The 17046-nt window shown below is 43.3% G+C and overlaps 1 protein-coding gene across 1 annotated transcript in view; it reads right to left on the bottom strand.

Moving 5' to 3' along the window:
- The window catches only part of PRKG2 (protein kinase cGMP-dependent 2), a 79892-nt gene that overhangs the window by 25291 nt on the left and 37555 nt on the right, over positions 1-17046 (bottom strand). The window contains exons 6-11 of the mRNA XM_082236411.1: positions 16265-16328; positions 10795-10872; positions 7450-7544; positions 5986-6054; positions 2780-2878; positions 86-236 (exon numbers count right to left, since the gene is read on the bottom strand). Of these exons, the coding sequence (XP_082092537.1) occupies positions 86-236; positions 2780-2878; positions 5986-6054; positions 7450-7544; positions 10795-10872; positions 16265-16328 (556 nt within the window). The remainder of the gene's footprint in view (positions 1-85; positions 237-2779; positions 2879-5985; positions 6055-7449; positions 7545-10794; positions 10873-16264; positions 16329-17046) is intronic.

Raw genomic sequence — 17046 nt, forward strand, 5'->3', positions numbered from 1 at the left:
TGCAAGATCATCCATGCTGGCGCGGGTACAGCAAAACATTCAGATCAGAAGCGGCAGTCAAAACATTTAAAAGGCAAATTCTTACAAGTTCCACTCTTCCGAATCCACCAACACCCAGGGTGGCAACAATTTCCAGGTTCTGAAACGGGCAGGAGGAAGGAAACTGGGTTACTTTTTCTTTCAGCTGTATCATCTCCAAAGAGACGTTGCTGGGTAGCTGCTCCAAGGAAGAAACTCTGCATTAAAAAGAAATAAAACACCCCCTTCAGTTCAATCTCGCTGAGCGCGCAACCGAGAATTGCTGCGGTGGTCTGATAATGTTTTTTGAAAAATGTTTTCGACGTTCCCCCACGTCTTTCAAAGGTATCTTTCCTCAAGCACCTGGAGCAATGAGCTCACAGATGGCCCTTTTCTGATTGAGCTGGCAGAGAAAAAGAACCCCCAAATTCATTTAAATTATTTTGTTTTTGCAAGCTCAGTTTCAAGACCTTTTCGTAGCTCACTGAAGTTTTAAGAAGAAACCACCAGTGTGGATAGGAAGGATGGCTTCTTCCTGGCTCAGAGGAAAGGTGTTGTGTGTTATTTGTCCTGGATAAGTCATCAAAGTAACGATGGCAGGTGTGTCTCAAGAGGAGAAGACTTCCTAAAAACATCTTGCAGCATTTTTGGTGTCCTTGAATTAGAATGTCTTTAGCATGTAAAAGGAGAAAAGAATTCCATGTCTTCTTACAGGAGAAAAGTTAGCATAAATAATAGGAAAATAGTGTTGTTGTTTTTTAAAGGAAGATTTGATCAGGAACAGAATGCGATCTTTTTCTAATGAAGTTTTGAGAGTTCCCCTCCACATGTCAAAAATACATGCAGATGAATTCCAGCTGTCACCTGCTGTTCTGCTGAAAGTCTCTTTTTAGTAGCAGCATTTCATGAGGCATTAAATATTGATTGCAATCTCTCTGTTTGGGTACCTCGGGTCTGAAATGGCAATTTGTTTGATGAACAGCCATCTGCTTTTATTGCATCTCTCAGTGGCCTTTTGTAGGTTTATTGTAATGAAGTGAGGGCCAAATAATTTCTCGTCAGAATGCCAATGGTAATTTCTTCAACTTGAGCACTGATTCCTGTTCTGCATTAATGGTCTTTCGGATAATCCATTAAAACTGATCAAAATGAAAACGATACTGAGACTGCCTAATATTGCTGTGAAGGGTGCCTGTGTTTCCATGGTTCTGATTGGCACTAAAAGGAAAAAAATACAGTGCTAGTAGCAGATAGAGTCCATTTGAAGCCACCATCCTTTACAATTAATGCATCCCACATCAGTTTTTACTTAAGGTGACATTATGTCTGCAGTGTGAGGGTGCACATATAGTGATGCTATAAAGCAAACTGTTGTTCCCAGGCTAAGTCAGTTTGGACCAGGGCTGGAATGGCTAAAACTGCATGCAGCTAGGAATTTCTGAGAAAAAATTAAACAGCTGTGCATAAGAGCTTCCTATTATTGTTTATGAGAAAGGCAAAGTGGAGAGCATGCATGCAAAAGAACTGAATGGAAAACTAAAAAAATAATTAAGGGAAGGTTCTGGATTGTGGCCAGTGCATTCGAAGCCCCCTTCCCCATTGCCCAGTGACACTCACAGTCGTGCCATATGTTATGGCAACACAGCCGAAATACTAAAAAAAACCCACAAAAACCAAAAAGCATAGATGGACTGGAAGATGTCATCGCTGAGCAGCTCTGCTGGAAAACAGCAAAATGCTTCTATGCTGTGATCTTATGTTGCTCTTGTTGTTGTTGTTTAGTCGTGTCCAACTCTTCGTGATCCCATGGACCAGAGCACGCCAGGCACTCCTGTCTTCCACTGCCTCCTGCAGTTTGGTCAAACTCATGCTGGTAGCTTCGAGAACACTGTCCAACCATCTCGTCCTCTATCAACCGCTTCTCCTTGTGCCCTCAATCTTTCCCAACATCAGGGTCTTTTCCAGGGAGTCTTCTCTTCTTATGAGGTGGCCAAAGTATTGGAGCCTCAGCTTCAGGATCTGTGCTTCCAGTGAGCACTCAGGGCTGATTTCCTTAAGAATGGATAGGCTTGATCTTCTTGGAGTCCATGGGACTCTCAAGAGTCTCCTCCAGCACCATAATTCAAAAGCATCAATTCTTCGGCGATCAGCCTTCTTTATGGTCCAGCTCTCACTTCCATACACCACTATTGGGAAAACCATAGCTTTAACTACATGGACCTTTGTTGGCAAGGTGATGTCTCTGCTTTTTAAGATGCTGTCTAGGTTTGTCACTGCTTTTCTCCCAAGAGGCAGGCGTCTTTTAATTTTGTGACTGCTGTCACCATCTGCAGTGATCATGGAGCCCAAGAAAGTAAAATCTCTCACTGCCTCCTTTTCTTCCCCTTCTATTTGCCAGGAGGTGATGGGACCAGTGGCCATGATCTTCGTTGTTGTTTTTTTGATGTTGAACTTTAGACCATATTTTGCGCTCTCCTCTTTCACCCTAAATCTGAGATGCCGCAAGAATTTTCAAGGTCTCAGTTAGCTTGTGGATTTGTGGGACTTGAAAGTGGCTGGAAAATGCTGAACGAAAGTAAATAAATAAACAGACAAAAAACACAGCAACTTGGGTCACCCATGAGTCCAAAATCGGAGGCGCTGCAGTCTGTATGCCCTTTTAGCAGGTCTGCTGTCGTAATGTAGATATGTGCCACCAACCCTACAGAGTGTTGAAGAGGTTACTTTCCATGCAGTTTCAAGGATCAGCTGCGAGACTTACTGAGCTTGTCTTTTTTCATCGTCCCGAGCCAGGGTAGCCACATAACCCGCAAGGTATGCCTGGAGTTCTTCAAAAGTCCCAACTGTTTGATTGAAGGTTCTGCAGAACAAAAAGAATGAACCAACATGGAAGATCATTGCTAGGAGCAACGAGAACAATTTTTTGTCAGTTTGTCGTCCGTCCCCCCCAATTAAATATACCACAGAAGTATCTTTGATTTCTACTTAGATCTTGTTAGCCAGACATATGGTAATGAATAAAAACACCCAGAGATAATTGCTGTGTTTGAACAGAACAGATTCAATGGGCAAACAATGGGCATACACACAGGCACTGAAAAACCTGGTTGTCATATTGATGCATATGCTGTTATGGGGGATGACATTGTCTTGTGCTGTATATGTGATAAAGGGGAGCCACATTGGGGTCAAGGCATCCTCCTTTGCTTGTCCCCGTGCTAGTTTAAGTTTGTTGGTTAAATGTTCTAGTAAGGCAGTTTCCCATACATTTTGGTACCAGCAGTCTATGTTCACTCCTGATAGGACCTTCTAGAGTCTAGTTGTAATGTTTTAGGAACTGGGCAGAGGAGAAATGGTGGAGACTGCCTCCCCATCCGGACTCTTCCAGGGAGGAGGAAGAGGAAGGCAGTATAGATTTACAACAGGGGTTTGAGGGAGGTCACAGCTCAGAGGCAGGTGAGGGCAAAAGTTGGGAAATTGTGGGCGAGTCAGAACAGCTGGCTGACATGTTGTCACTAGAAAGCATTCAAGACCCACCATCTACCTGAACCCGGCGGGCCTTAAAAGTAGGAGAGCAAAGAGCTCGAAGACAGAGGGCACTTAGCGGCACCCATAGAGGAGGTGATGATGATGATGAACGAGGAAGTAGGAGAGACGGGAGGGTGGAAATTCACTTGGGACAACGCCATTATCCAAGAGGCTTGGTTCTAGAGCCTCTCTGTAAAGTTTGAAATAAAAAAGGACCATAAGAAACTTTTCCTTGCCTTTATACTTCCCTGGGCAACCAGCTCACAGTATCCTGACATGATGTTTCTAGTTGCTGAGAGTAAGTGATCTATGAGCTCCTTGTCATGTGTATGTGTGTTGTTGTCTTGGGAGATATTTAATGGGGCTAGTTCTGGAGTTACATCTATTACAAACCCCTACGCAAACACAATGTGATAGAATGAAATAACATTAGCCCTCCACACCTCTCTCCCCCCACTTTCTTTCCCCCACAACCGCATGGTGTCTAGGACAATAGTGTCTCATACCAAATGTAATCAAACTGTGAAAAAGACTTTATTAATTGAAAATGGAGACGCTGTTTTCCTTGTTTATTTGTTTTTGTAACACAAGAAAATATTTAATAAAAACCAATTAAAACAAAACAAAAAACCTGATTGCACCTGCTTGAGCGCAATTATAGGAAATTAACACTCTATGACAGGCCTTCACAACTTCTGACCCACCAAGCTGAACTCACATCACCACACTATGTAGCATGGTCCGCAGGGAACTTCATCAATTTGACAAGAAACAGGTAGAGAAGGGTGTGCCAGAAAGAGAGAGAAAGAAAAAGGATGGTACACAGAAAGATAGAGAGACAGACAGACAGACAGACACGGAGAGAGGTACGAGGATGGAATGGCAGTGTTTCCAAACTGTCGCTATTTTCAGATGGGACTGGCAAACTCAGGGTGTGTGATTAAAGTTGATTTGAAGAAATGAGCAGTTTGTGGATAAGCAGTTTTTTAGGAAACCTCATCTCCCACGAATGATTTAGCACACTGGCAAACTCAGGTTGTGGAATTAAAGTCTATTTTGTGCTCTTGTGCAACAAACCTGAACATTTTGTGATAAGGACAGGGGTGGGAAAATGCGCTGGAAAAAGTGAGATAACATTTGCTTGAGTCAACATCATATAACTCATCCTGCAAACGAATGAGAATGAATGCTCAGTAAATAGCTGACATCCTCAAATGTGCCCACACTTTGTGCAAACAAACCAGGATGGATGTTTGGTAAACAGGGAGTCTGGGACAGGCAGGAGAGAGAAGACAGTGGAAAAGGAGAAAAGGGACTTAGTGGAAGTTACTTATTTCAGATATGATCCAGGAATCAACTTCTGATGGACTCTTAATTTTCATTGATTTTGAAAGTTATGAAGTATGTGTTTAAATCTCTCCTACAATGAACAACGGGACTTTCTGCGCCTTTAGTAGGGATGTCGGGGAATTGCAACAAAACCAGAAATGGAAGTGAAAATTCTTGTAGTCTGTGTGTTCACCTGTGCTCAGGAATGGAAATCAGTTGAGTCTGTGCAGTTTGTAATTGTTTGCATTGTTGTTGCTGTTTTCTCAAACAATAAGTAGTTACTTACTTTTTAAAAAAAAAAATGTTTTCCTGTTTCATTTGCGTTGAAGTAAAAAGTTACCTAAGCTACATCACTTTACATCAAATAGCAGACAAATAACAAAATATTTAGCGGAAACCAAACTGCAGCGGAATGGAAGCAGCGCTAATTGTGCCCCGAGAAGAGAAGACTAAGAGGAAACATGATAGCCATCTTCAAGATGGAGCGAGCTTGTTTTGTGTTGCTCCAGAGCAGGGGTCAGCAAACATTTTCAGAAGGGCCGGTCCACTGCCCCTCAGACATTGTGGGGGGCCGGACTATATTTTGGAAAGAAAAAAAATGATGCAAGAGCACCAGGAGCCCTGGTGGATACTTACCTGTGTCTTGCGAGCGGCAGGGGCTGGCGGCAGCGAAGGGATGATAAGTGGTGCACGAAAGGGCTCCGGAGAGGGGCTGCTTAAAATGGCAGCTGCTCGAGCGCTGCTGCTGCTGGCACCAGAAAAGCCCAGTCCCCTTCCTCCTCTAGGCAGGGCGGGGAGAAGCCAGGAGGAGGGAGGGAGGGAGGAGGAGGAGGCGCCGTGTGAGGGAGAGGGAGGGAGAGGGAAAGAATGTGCACATGCTGGTGATCCACGCGACGATTCCCAGACTGTCCACAGGACGGATCCAGAAGGCAATTGGGCCTGATCCGGCCACAGGCCTCAGTTTGCCTACCCATACTCCAGAGGGTAGGACATGAAGCTATAGATTCACATGACAAGAAAGGAAGATTCTGACTAAACATTAGGAAGAACTTTCTAATGCCAAGAGCTGTTTGACTGTGGGGAGCACAAAGTCACAAAGATGCCACTTACTCTCTGTCTATGACAAGGCACTCCACGTCGTTTTCCTCGGCAATTATATTAGCAGACCTGACGTCGTCACTGCAAACGGAAATAAGTCAAGGCATCACACTGTCTAAATTGTTCTGTCCAATGCAGAGATATTAAAAAGTGGCATATTAGATGTCAGCTTGTGTACAATTGGCAGAAGTGGTGCATGAGGAGGACAGTGTGGTGTAGTGGTTAAGAGCGGTAGTCACGTAATCTGGGAAACCGGGTTCATGTCTCCGCTCCTCCACATGCAACTGCTGGGTGACCTTGGGCTAGTCACACTTCTGTGAAGTCTCTCAGCCCCACCTTTCACTCCTCTTCAGGAGTCTCAAAGCGGCTAACATTCTCCTTTCCCTTCCTCCCCCACAACAAACACTCTGTGAGGTGAGTGAGGCTGAGAAACTTCATAGAAGTGTGACTGGCCCAAGGTCACCCAGCAGCTGCATGTGGAGGAGCGGAGACGCAAACCCGGTTCCCCAGATTACGAGACTACCGCTCTCAACCACTACACCACACTGACCCCTGTCCCATTGAACACAGCACCAGTGGGGGGGGGATGCCACTGCTCATCTGCCCCCCACCCTCCCGTCATGGATCATAGTGGAAGCTAAAACATCATTTATTTGATAACAGTTTATATACCGCTTCATTGTAGAAAAAAGACCCTCAAATCACAGCAGAACACTTAAATACAACTGAAACTGAAGAGACTCAGGCTGCAAGTTGTGGGAGGATAAATCAGTGGGGGAAATGGGCAGCATAAATATTCATTATTTTTATTTTTTAATTTTTTTTCATTAATTTTCCATTTAAACATATATAATCACATCATTATTATCCACTTTACATGTTTGGCTCTTTAGAGCCTGTCAACTTCCTTCCCTCCCGCCTCTTGGCTTTCAAAAATAACCTTTATATCAGAGCATTTTATATATTTTCCAGTTCTAATATAACTCATTACAAAATACCTCGCAGTTTAAATAAATATAGAAAGGTAAAAAGTTTCTCATTACAAGTCTTCAGATATCTCTACTAGTGTTGTCAATTGCTTACAATGATCTTTCAAATATTGTATAAATTTACTCCAATGTTTTCCATTTTTTAAGGGAAATTCCCTTATTCCGAATAGGATTCCTCACAAGAAAAGGGAAAAGTTGACAGCTATGCTTTGGAATACTTGATCATGCTGGTTTCAGATTTTTCCCGTCAGCTTTGCCAGTTCTGCAAATTCCATCATTTTCATCTGCCACTCTTCTTTCGTTGGCACTTCTTGTTAAATATTCATTATTTTTAGGGCAAAATGGTTAGTCAATTTCCCCCTTAGGATTGTGCCTAAGACTCATATTCCCAAGTCCTGCTCCTGAACTCCTCAGCCATCCCGCATAATAAACACTTTTAGAATCAAATGTGAATGCTAGCGATTTTAAAATGTAATTTTCAACTCACCTGATGAGAGCCTTTTCCCCAAAGTAATCTCCTTTCTGCAGCGTTTTAATGAGCTGAGACTGTGTCTGACCTTCTGCAGTTTGGGTAACCTTAACCTAGGATTTGGAGGGCTACATGTTACACAATCACTTGTCAAATGCAAATACAATGATACCAAGGCCACGTTCACACCATACATTTAAAGCACCACGGTAACACTTTAAACAGACGTGGCTTCCCCAAAGAATCCTGGGAGTTGTAGTTTGTTCAGGATGCAGAGACTTGTTAGAAGACCTGTATTCTCACAGAGCTACAATTCTCAGAACTCCTTGTGAAGCAGGGTTGAGAGTTAAACCACTTTGGGAACTGAAGTTCTGTGAGGGAAACAGCGCTCTCTTCACAACTCTCAGCACCCTTAACAAACTAAAGCTCCCAGATTTTGGGAGGGAAGCGAAGTGCTGCTATTGTGCTTTAAATATGTGGCATGAATGTGGCCACAGTTGTTTCATCACCCATACAATTTATCACCCTAGTTTATCAACAAGAACCACCATTCTTGAACTGAGCTATTGTTTAGAGTTCTTTGTCGGGTTGGGGTTGTTGCTGCTATTGCAATTAATTTTTGGTATCTGTAATTTAGATCTTATTATGATTTATGTGGAAACTGTGGTTGTGCATTTCCTGATGTTTTATTTATTGTTTATGACTACTGTTGTTACGTCATAATTATGTATTGCGACTATATATTGCAAAACACCTAATAATTAGACTACTGCATTCTGAATTCTATTGTTCTAGGACCAATCAGACTGCTGCCTTTTGGGTCCTATTCGCCATCCGTCTGCTATCACCCATGCTGACTGAGGCTGATAAAAGTTCATCAGCACCTGAAACGACACAGGTTCCCTAGTCCCCCCTTTTAAAAAAACAGCAGCATTTGATTGAACCTACTGAACACAACACAATGAAATATCTTGCAGGAAGCCCAATCCGTTCCCAGATTTGCCAGCTCCCAGATTCAATAAGCAAATCGCCTGAGATGTGCCCAACACAGACTGATTCCTGCCAGCACATATTTGCTTGCTTTCTCTGAGCGAACTGCAAACGTGTTTATCCCTGGCACTTGCCAACTGGTAATGCGCCATCTGTGTCTATTCCGGCATGTCGGCTGAGCTGCTCATTCCCCGATAGTTAACACATAAATGTTTTTTGATTAAGTCCCTTCGCCCTCTGAATAAAAAAGGAAATATTTTGTTCTGTTTTTTGAATGAAACTTTTGAAGGCTTTGGTTGGGCTCCACAGTTTTCTTAAAAGGTAAAGGGACTCCTGACCATTAGGTCCAGTCGTGGCCGACTCTGGGGTTGTGGCGCTCATCTCGCTTTATTGGCCGAGGGAGCCGGCGTACAGCTTCCGGGTCATGTGGCCAGCATGACGAAGCCGCCTCTGGTGAACCAGAGCAGCGCACAGAAATGCCGTTTACCTTCCCGCTGGAACGGTACCTATTTATCTACTTGCACTTTGACATGCTTTCGAACTGCTAGGTTGGCAGGAGCAGGGACCAAACAACAGGAGCTCACCCCGTCACGGGGATTCAAACCGCCGACCTTCTGATCAGCAAGCCCTAGGCTCTGTGGTTTAACCCACAGTTATCTTGGGCATACATAAAACCTTGGGCACATACAGCTGTATTTTCACTTTGCCATCCAGCACTTGTTGTTATTATTGATTTCCGACCCTACACCCCAAGGTCCCAGGGTGGGTTACAACATTAAAACATAATATTAAAAACAGTTTAAAATAACTTGCAACTCCCCAAATAAAGTGGGTCCTAAAATATACTCCTCAAGTTTCAAAAAACAAGGTAAAGAGGTGCATCTTCATCATTAGCTGGAAGCTGTACAATGAAGGTGCCAGACACACCTCTGTGAGGAAGGAACTCCACAGCTTAGGGGCCACCACCAGGAAGACTCTTTCCTGGGCAACCCCCCAAGTCTCTGGGGGTGGAGCAACTTCCAAGAGGGCCCCCTCTGCTGATCTCAGCACCCAATAAGGTCTAAGGAGCAGAGGAGGGGATCTTTCTGACCTTCAATCAGGTCAGAAACAAACTGGCAACAATGGAGCTGTTTTAAAAATGGGGTTATATGATATCTAAATGGAACCCCAGCTGATATTCTGGCTGCTGCATTTCGGACTAATTGAAGTTTCTGATTCATATTCAAGGGCAGCTCCATACACAGCCCTTAACAAAAGCAATACAGAACAACGAACCCCTGTGTTGCAAACTTAACACAACAATCAATACAAGCAACACGAAGACCAGTATACTAGAAAGCACTGCAATTCTTATGGCATAATATACATGATTTAGTACAACAAAATCAAAATGTGTACACTTGTAAATTCTCTAATATATTTGAAATCAAATGAACACACGTCTGTCAATCTTTGAAAGTCCGTAGAAGTATAATAAGTCTATGGTTGAAACAAAGTAATAGATGCTATCCTGTGGACTAAGTGGTAAAACTTTTTTTAGGTGTTCATGGTGCCGAAGTAGTAAGTGAATAACAATGTAGGACAGTGATCCTGGATAATCTGATTGTTTCGCTGGAATCTTCTTCAGCACAACCCATAGATTAGAAAAATGCACAAGGAGCAGTGGTCATGAGAATATGTTGCTTGTATTGTTTGTTGTCTTAAAAAAAAAGCATGCAAATGTATATTTTACCACAACATACATATTTAAATACATATTTTATACATGTGTATTTAATATATGTATTTCAAATACAGCCAACTACTAATTTGTGTGGGGGTTATGTTCCAAGGCACTGCACCTAGGTGAAATTGCATATCTTTGAAACACCATGGGGAAAAGCTTTAAAATGCTCTGCTCCTGTGTCGTCCCACCCCACCACATTCTGCCCTGTTCCACCCCTTTTTGTGATGTTTGTGTGACTTTTGGGGTCATTTCCAGGTTTGGCCTGATGTGCATGTGCCTAAAATCGTCGCTGCCTGAGCATATTTTAAGTATTCATTTCTACAACTATTTCATCCTAAAACACACATTTTTATGTTCTTTGGTAGACTCTTCGAGCAAAAAAGTGTGTGGCAGAATTCACAGAAATCCAAAGGATAATTATGTTTAAAATCTGTGTATTATTGGCGCACAAGCTGCAAATTCGATTGGTTGGCTTAAAAAGGAAGAGTAAACCAAATTCTCCTCTTCCCCTAACTGTGACCTTCATTTCAGTATCACTCACGTCCTTGGAAGGGGCAGAATAGTCATCTGTTGTGATTGCAACCAAACAAACCTTCATGCTCCTACCCTTTGGCAAATATACCTGTGCATTTTCAGTGGCAACTTACCTTCCCTTTGGATATAACAAAGAAGGTGTTTCCTTCCTCTCCCTCCCGAATAACATAATCACCTTTGTCATAGTATTCCTAGGGGGCAGAAATAATGTAGATTATAAGAGGATTTAGCAACACATTCAGAGCCTTTCAGGGGCCGAAAGGGGGGGGGGGACTACCAGCATTTTAAAGAACATTGTCAAACGTGTAGGTTTTAATACAGACAATTATTTAAATTCATACCAATCCCTACAGTTCAGAGCCAGATAAAAAGGTTGAATTATTCAGTCTGCTGAAGGCACAGGTGGATTGGGGTGTACACCTTACAAGCAGGGATAATCCCAGTGTTACATAACTGCAAACTTCCTTGCAGACTTCCTGCAACTGGGCAGCAGAATGCTTCTGAGCAGATAAGATCATGCAAATTCCGAAGAGGCTACAGCTGCTGATAGTGGCAGCTGGACAAGGATCAAGCATCTAGCCCAACAGCCTGAATTCCTCTGCATTGCAGCCATACCACTGTGACTTAAAGGTTAGGGAGGTGTAGCTGGGCAGGGTGTGACCTGGGGCAAATTACCGTATTTTTCGCTCTATAAGACACACTTTTTCCCTCCTAAAAGTAAGGGGAAATGTCTGTGTGTCTTATGGAGTGAATGCGTGATCCCTGGAGCCAAATTGCCCAGGGGTGAAAAGCAGATTGTGCTTTTTATTTTTTAGAAAAAGGGAAGGGGGTGTTGAAACGAAACCACTGAGCAAGCGATCAGGAGGGAGATAAGGGACGCTAGCAATAAAGGAGGCTGCCTGGGAGGGGGGAGGTAAAAGCACATGGATCCTCAGGATTTTTGCATTGGGTCACCCCAAATTCACCATCAGATCGCATAGCATGTCCATGGCTACAGCCTGCACCAAAAAAATCACACATCCACTGTTTTGTGGGGCCACAATGGCACAAAAACGTGGTTACAAAGCACGGATCCACATGGATCCTCAGGATTTTTGCATTGGGCTACCCCAAACTCACCGTCAAATCACATATCATGTCTGTGGCCACAGCATGAACCACAAAAATCATACACCCACTGTTCCTTTCAGAATATTTTTTTTCTTGTTTTCCTCCTCTAAAAACTAGGTGCGTCTTATGGTCAGGTGCGTCTTATGGAGCGAAAAACACAGTATGCAGGGCAGCCTATTATGTAGAGGAATTGCATACGAAGGGCACTGCTGGCTCAACACTCTGTTCTTACTGTGGCTGACCAGATACTCATAGGAAGCCAGAGTGCACCAGTTTTCTAAATGCAGTGTGATGGCAGTGGGGATAAGAGCTTTCCTTTCTTCCCCCAGACTCCAAATGCTATTATGTAGCACCCCACAAAGATTCATCCAGACTACTTCCTCCTTCCTGGCAGACGCTCCTCTCCTCTCTGAAAAAATCTCACCCTTCATCAGCATTATCCCCTCCTGCCTTGTTACCTTTAAAAGTCAACCTTTAAATAAGAACCTGAGTCATCGTTGGCTGCCGTCCCTGGAAACCTTCAAAGTGGAGGTGTAAGAGAAATACGGTGGCAAAAATGTCTGTCTAGGCAAACAGACAGTATGAGCTTGTTTTGGCCTCAGCTCAAATGGAGCCGCATTGAGAAAAATGGCACGTGAAGTTGACAGAAGCAGTAAATGGGATATTTATTCTGCATCCAAACAGCTCAGTAGCTCACTAATACGAATAGGTAGCATCTCAGGTTATTTCTTTGGGGCTATAACTACCACCAGCCCTGGCCAACATGGCTGCTCTGGCAGTGGCTAATGGGAATTGTAGTTCTGAACATCTGCAGGGCACTCGATTGGCGAAGGCTGCCTTACAGCTGCTTTGCACTGATTCAAACCTCTGGTCCATCTAGCTCAGTATTGTCAACACAAACTGGCAGCAACTGCCTAGGGTTTCAGGCAGGGTTATCTCCTGACTATATCTGGAGATGCCAGGGATTGAACTTTCTGTATGCAGTGCAGAAGGGGTGGGTGATATATCATCCCAAACTGGTTTGAAGCCCATATTGTGATATTGGTTTCATAATTTTTGACCTCGCAATATATTGCTAATCATGGTGTGTGTATGTGCGCTATGCAAAAAATCACAATGTGGGGGAAAATGTGAAGCCAATCAATGCTCCTTTTGATTCCTGCAGCCCCTGTTAACTCTGCCAGCACAGCTCTCCCCTGCTTCTTGCAGGGGGCAGCGAATCCCAAGAGCAGGTAAAGGTAAAGGTACCCCTGCCCGTACGGGCCAGTCTTGACAGACTCTAGGGTTGTGCGCTCATCTCACTCTAGAGGCCGGGAGCCAGCGCTGTCTGCAGACACTTCCGGGTCACGTGGCCAGCGTGACGAAGCTACTCTGGTGAGCCAGAGCCGCACATGGAAACGCCGTTTACCTTCCCGCTAGTAAGCAGTCCCTATTTATCTACTTGCACCCAGGGGTGCTTTCGAACTGCTAGTTTGGCAGGCGCTGGGACCGAGCAACGGGAGCGCACCCCGCCGCGGGGATTCGAACTGCCGACCATGCGATCAGCAAGTCCTAGACACTGAGGTTTAACTCACAGCGCCACCCGCGTCCCATTCAAATCACAAGAGCAGGCGTCGGCAAATATCACAATGTAGGAGCAACCGTGAAGCCAGCCAATGCCTCCACATAGCTCCATCCTTATTTCAGACATTGCGATATATCAGTATATCACAATGCTCAGCTGGTGATATAGCATGATGTTGAGGACCAGATATCACCCAGCCCTACAGTGCAGATGCTCTACCACCGAGCCACAACCCTTCCACCAATACAAAGCAGCTACAGAAAGGTGAGGTGACTACTGTTATCATTATTATACACCCATGTTCTGCTCCTCTTTCAAAAATCTCAGGCCACAAGAACTGCCATGACTTCTGCTATGTATTCAGTGGTCTGTGTTTGTCTGAGCTTGAGTCTGCACTAAGGATTCTGAACCCCTGTGTTCTGATTGGATACATGATATCCAATCACAGAACATTTCAGGATTTGGGCCTCGGCCATTGGCCCTTAAACTCTGAGCTATGATTCGCAGCTTGGAAGTCTAGACAGCCAATCACGTTGGGAGTGGGAGTGGCCCAGGCCTTCAGAAATGTATATAACCAGTTGCTTTGCCCCTGTTGCCCAGTTCTGTTAGTTCAATAAAGGTTCTTGCTGTTATCACTGTGTCTTGCCTTGTGGGAGCCCACCTACACTTCAACTTCCCTAAAAAGTATTCAGAACCGCCAATATTGTTAGGGCTGTTTGTGTGGTCTGGCCAGCTCTACAAACAGTCTGTGCCAGACTATTGTTCCGATGGAGGTGTTGTCAAACGGAAGGAGTGTGTTGTTAACTTTGGAAGAAATCCAGATTGCTCATGATAAGCAAAAAAAGGGAAAGAAAGGAAAGAGGGGGAGGCAGGTATCGACAATCAGACAAAGGCTGAGCACAGATCCTGCTCAAAATATTTTGAATGTCTCTCAAATTACATTTCCTAATCCTCGCCAAATCACTCTGCAACACTCTTCTGCAGATATAAGTTCCACTGAAATTAAACGGCACATTTACTTCCAAGTAAATGGCATTCAGGATTGGAGATATAAAGCGCTAAATGAGATCCATTTCCTGCTCATTTGTTCTACCGGAGAATAAAGTCATATACCTGCAACACCATAAAGTGTGCATTAAACCAATATGCCCAGAGCTGTTCACACATAAAACTGCCTGCTCATTTACAGTGACAAATACATAAGGAAGAGCAAAGAGATAAAAAGCCTACTAATAATTTTATGTTTCAAATAATTATTCCAGTTGCAAGATCATCGTTATATTTTTATATCCAGAGAAGGAAAACTGAGTAGTGTAGAGAAAAATCTAGCATTTGTTCTAGACAGCTCTGTACAGTTTTTATCAGTCACTATCACTACTTCATTAATTTTAGTTACTTGATAGACAGAGGAGGAAAGGCTGCCTTCCATAAGTTTCATCACAGCAAGTATTTTGTTACAGATAATTGCCATAATGTCAAGAGCTATTTTAAGCGCTCCTTGGGGCTCGCACGCACAAAGTCTTCTTGGAACAGCAAAATCCACATGCTTTTCGCCGCAAGCAATGTGATTTGGGGGTGTTACTGACCGCATACATGCAATACATTTAAATCAGCAGAATTCAACTTTAGCTTTTTGGAATCCTGGGAACTGTAGCTTGTTGATGGTGCTGAGAGTTGTTAGGAGACCCCTATTCCCCACACAAAGCTACGATTCCCAGAATTCCCTGGGAAGAAGGATTGATTGCTAAACCGCTCTGGGAACTGCAGCTCTTTGAGGGGAACAACTCTTAACAAACTGAGGTTCCCATGATTCTTTGGGGGAAGCCATGATAGTTTAAAACCAGGAACCTGGCAGAGGGCCTTCTCAGTGGTGACGCCCGCCTGCCCTGTGGATCGCCCTCCCATCAGATGTCAAAGAAATGAACTACTATCTGACTCTTAAAAGACATCTGAAGGCATCCCTGTTTAGGGAAGATTTTAATATTTGATGAATTATTGTATTTTAATATTTTGTTGGAAGCCAGCCAGATGGATGGGGTATGTATAAATAAATAAATAAATAAATATTATTAAAATTGTATGGCACTGCTCTTGATATATGATGTGGATGTGGTCACTGTCTGAGAAACACAAGCCCGTAATATGGTCATTTTTGTGATGACACTACAATCAGCTAAAAACAGATTCCCCACACCGTCAATCATCACTTCTTTGTGCAACTGTAATTTTTGAAATATTCCCCAATGTTAAAAACAACAGCTCTGGGTATAGAAAATTATCATAACTAACTAGGCTTAGCTGTCCTACCAACATGCTGACTTTCCAGTGCCGCAGGTAAGACATAGTCTTGCTCTTCTGGAATATTTGGTGATTTTAGTTAAAGTTCAGCCACTTGGCCTACTGTTCTATACCCGCTTATTAGGGAGTGTGTCCCCACCCCCGAGTAAACATATATAGGAATAGACAGCAAAATCTGCCCATTTCCCATGCGGCAATGAGAGCTAAACCAATTAGTGCCCTTGAACTCTTGATCAAAAGGTTTTTGATCCAATGGAGGCATCCACTAACAGAAGAGGAGTATTTTTCCAATCTTCCCTTCCCCTGGCCCCCCATGCCACCTTCTACTGAAAGTGTAGCCCACTTTCTATCCTCTTCCAGAGGGTCCCCTCAACTCTCTGGAGCTGATTTTCCAGAGGCACTGCAGGATCAAAAGCCCTTTGGTAGAGCACAAGGGCACCAGCTGAATTCTGCCAGTTACTTAAAGTGGATGTGAATCTACAACACATTATTTTATACCACGTAATCCCAGGTTAACTGCTGTCTGTCATACAGGATTTTTCCTGAAGCTTTAAAACAGAATACAAGAGATCTCATTGGAAGCCCATGCCACTGGGTATAAAACTACTTACCACTTCCAAGCAGTCTATAATCTTTGTCAGTTTATCTTCAGGTAGATTCTTCAGCAGAGAAACACTTTGAAAGATAAATATCAAAGGATTGCATTTAATTCAACTTGTATGTAGAGTTTCAACTCCTATACACAGTTTCAGCTTTCCTGTTGTAGACATTTATTGTCGGAGTAGCTGAGTTCTTTTTAGTTATTGTTACGTTTTAGGGTTCTTACAATCGAGTGGTGTATAAATATTATGACCTAAATAAAATGAATGCTTCTCCCAATCCAAAAGGATATTATGCATGATAACTCTCAAAACAGAAATTATCCGAGCAAGTGAATGATGCTCAGGTAGGGGGTACTGATATAAGGCTTAGCAGTAGCACAGGAGAACCAAGGTGAACTAAATAATTGAAAATATACCCCTGAAAAATGTGTTCTTCAGTGCTTTCAGCACCATGTAGTTATAATGGAATATTTTGTTATTATTTAAGCTACCTGCTTCCTATTTAGATATGCTGCTAAATAGTTGTGACAGAAATAAGAGCTGTACTGAGGTTAAAAGGTAAAAGGGACCCCAGACCATTAGGTCCACTCGTGACCGACTCTGGGGTTGCGGCGCTCATCTCAGGGAAGATTCTGGAGCAGATCATTAAGCAAACAGTCTGTGAGCACCTAGAAAGGAATGCTGTGATCACCAATAGTCAGCATGGATTTCTGAAAAATAAGTCATGGCAGACTAACCTGATCTCGTTTTTTGACAGAATTACAAGCCTGGTAGATGAAGGGAACGCAGTG

The sequence above is a fragment of the Podarcis vaucheri genome, assembly GCF_965113315.1.
Source record: "Podarcis vaucheri genome assembly, chromosome: 9".
Classification (NCBI taxonomy): Eukaryota; Metazoa; Chordata; class Lepidosauria; order Squamata; family Lacertidae; genus Podarcis; species Podarcis vaucheri.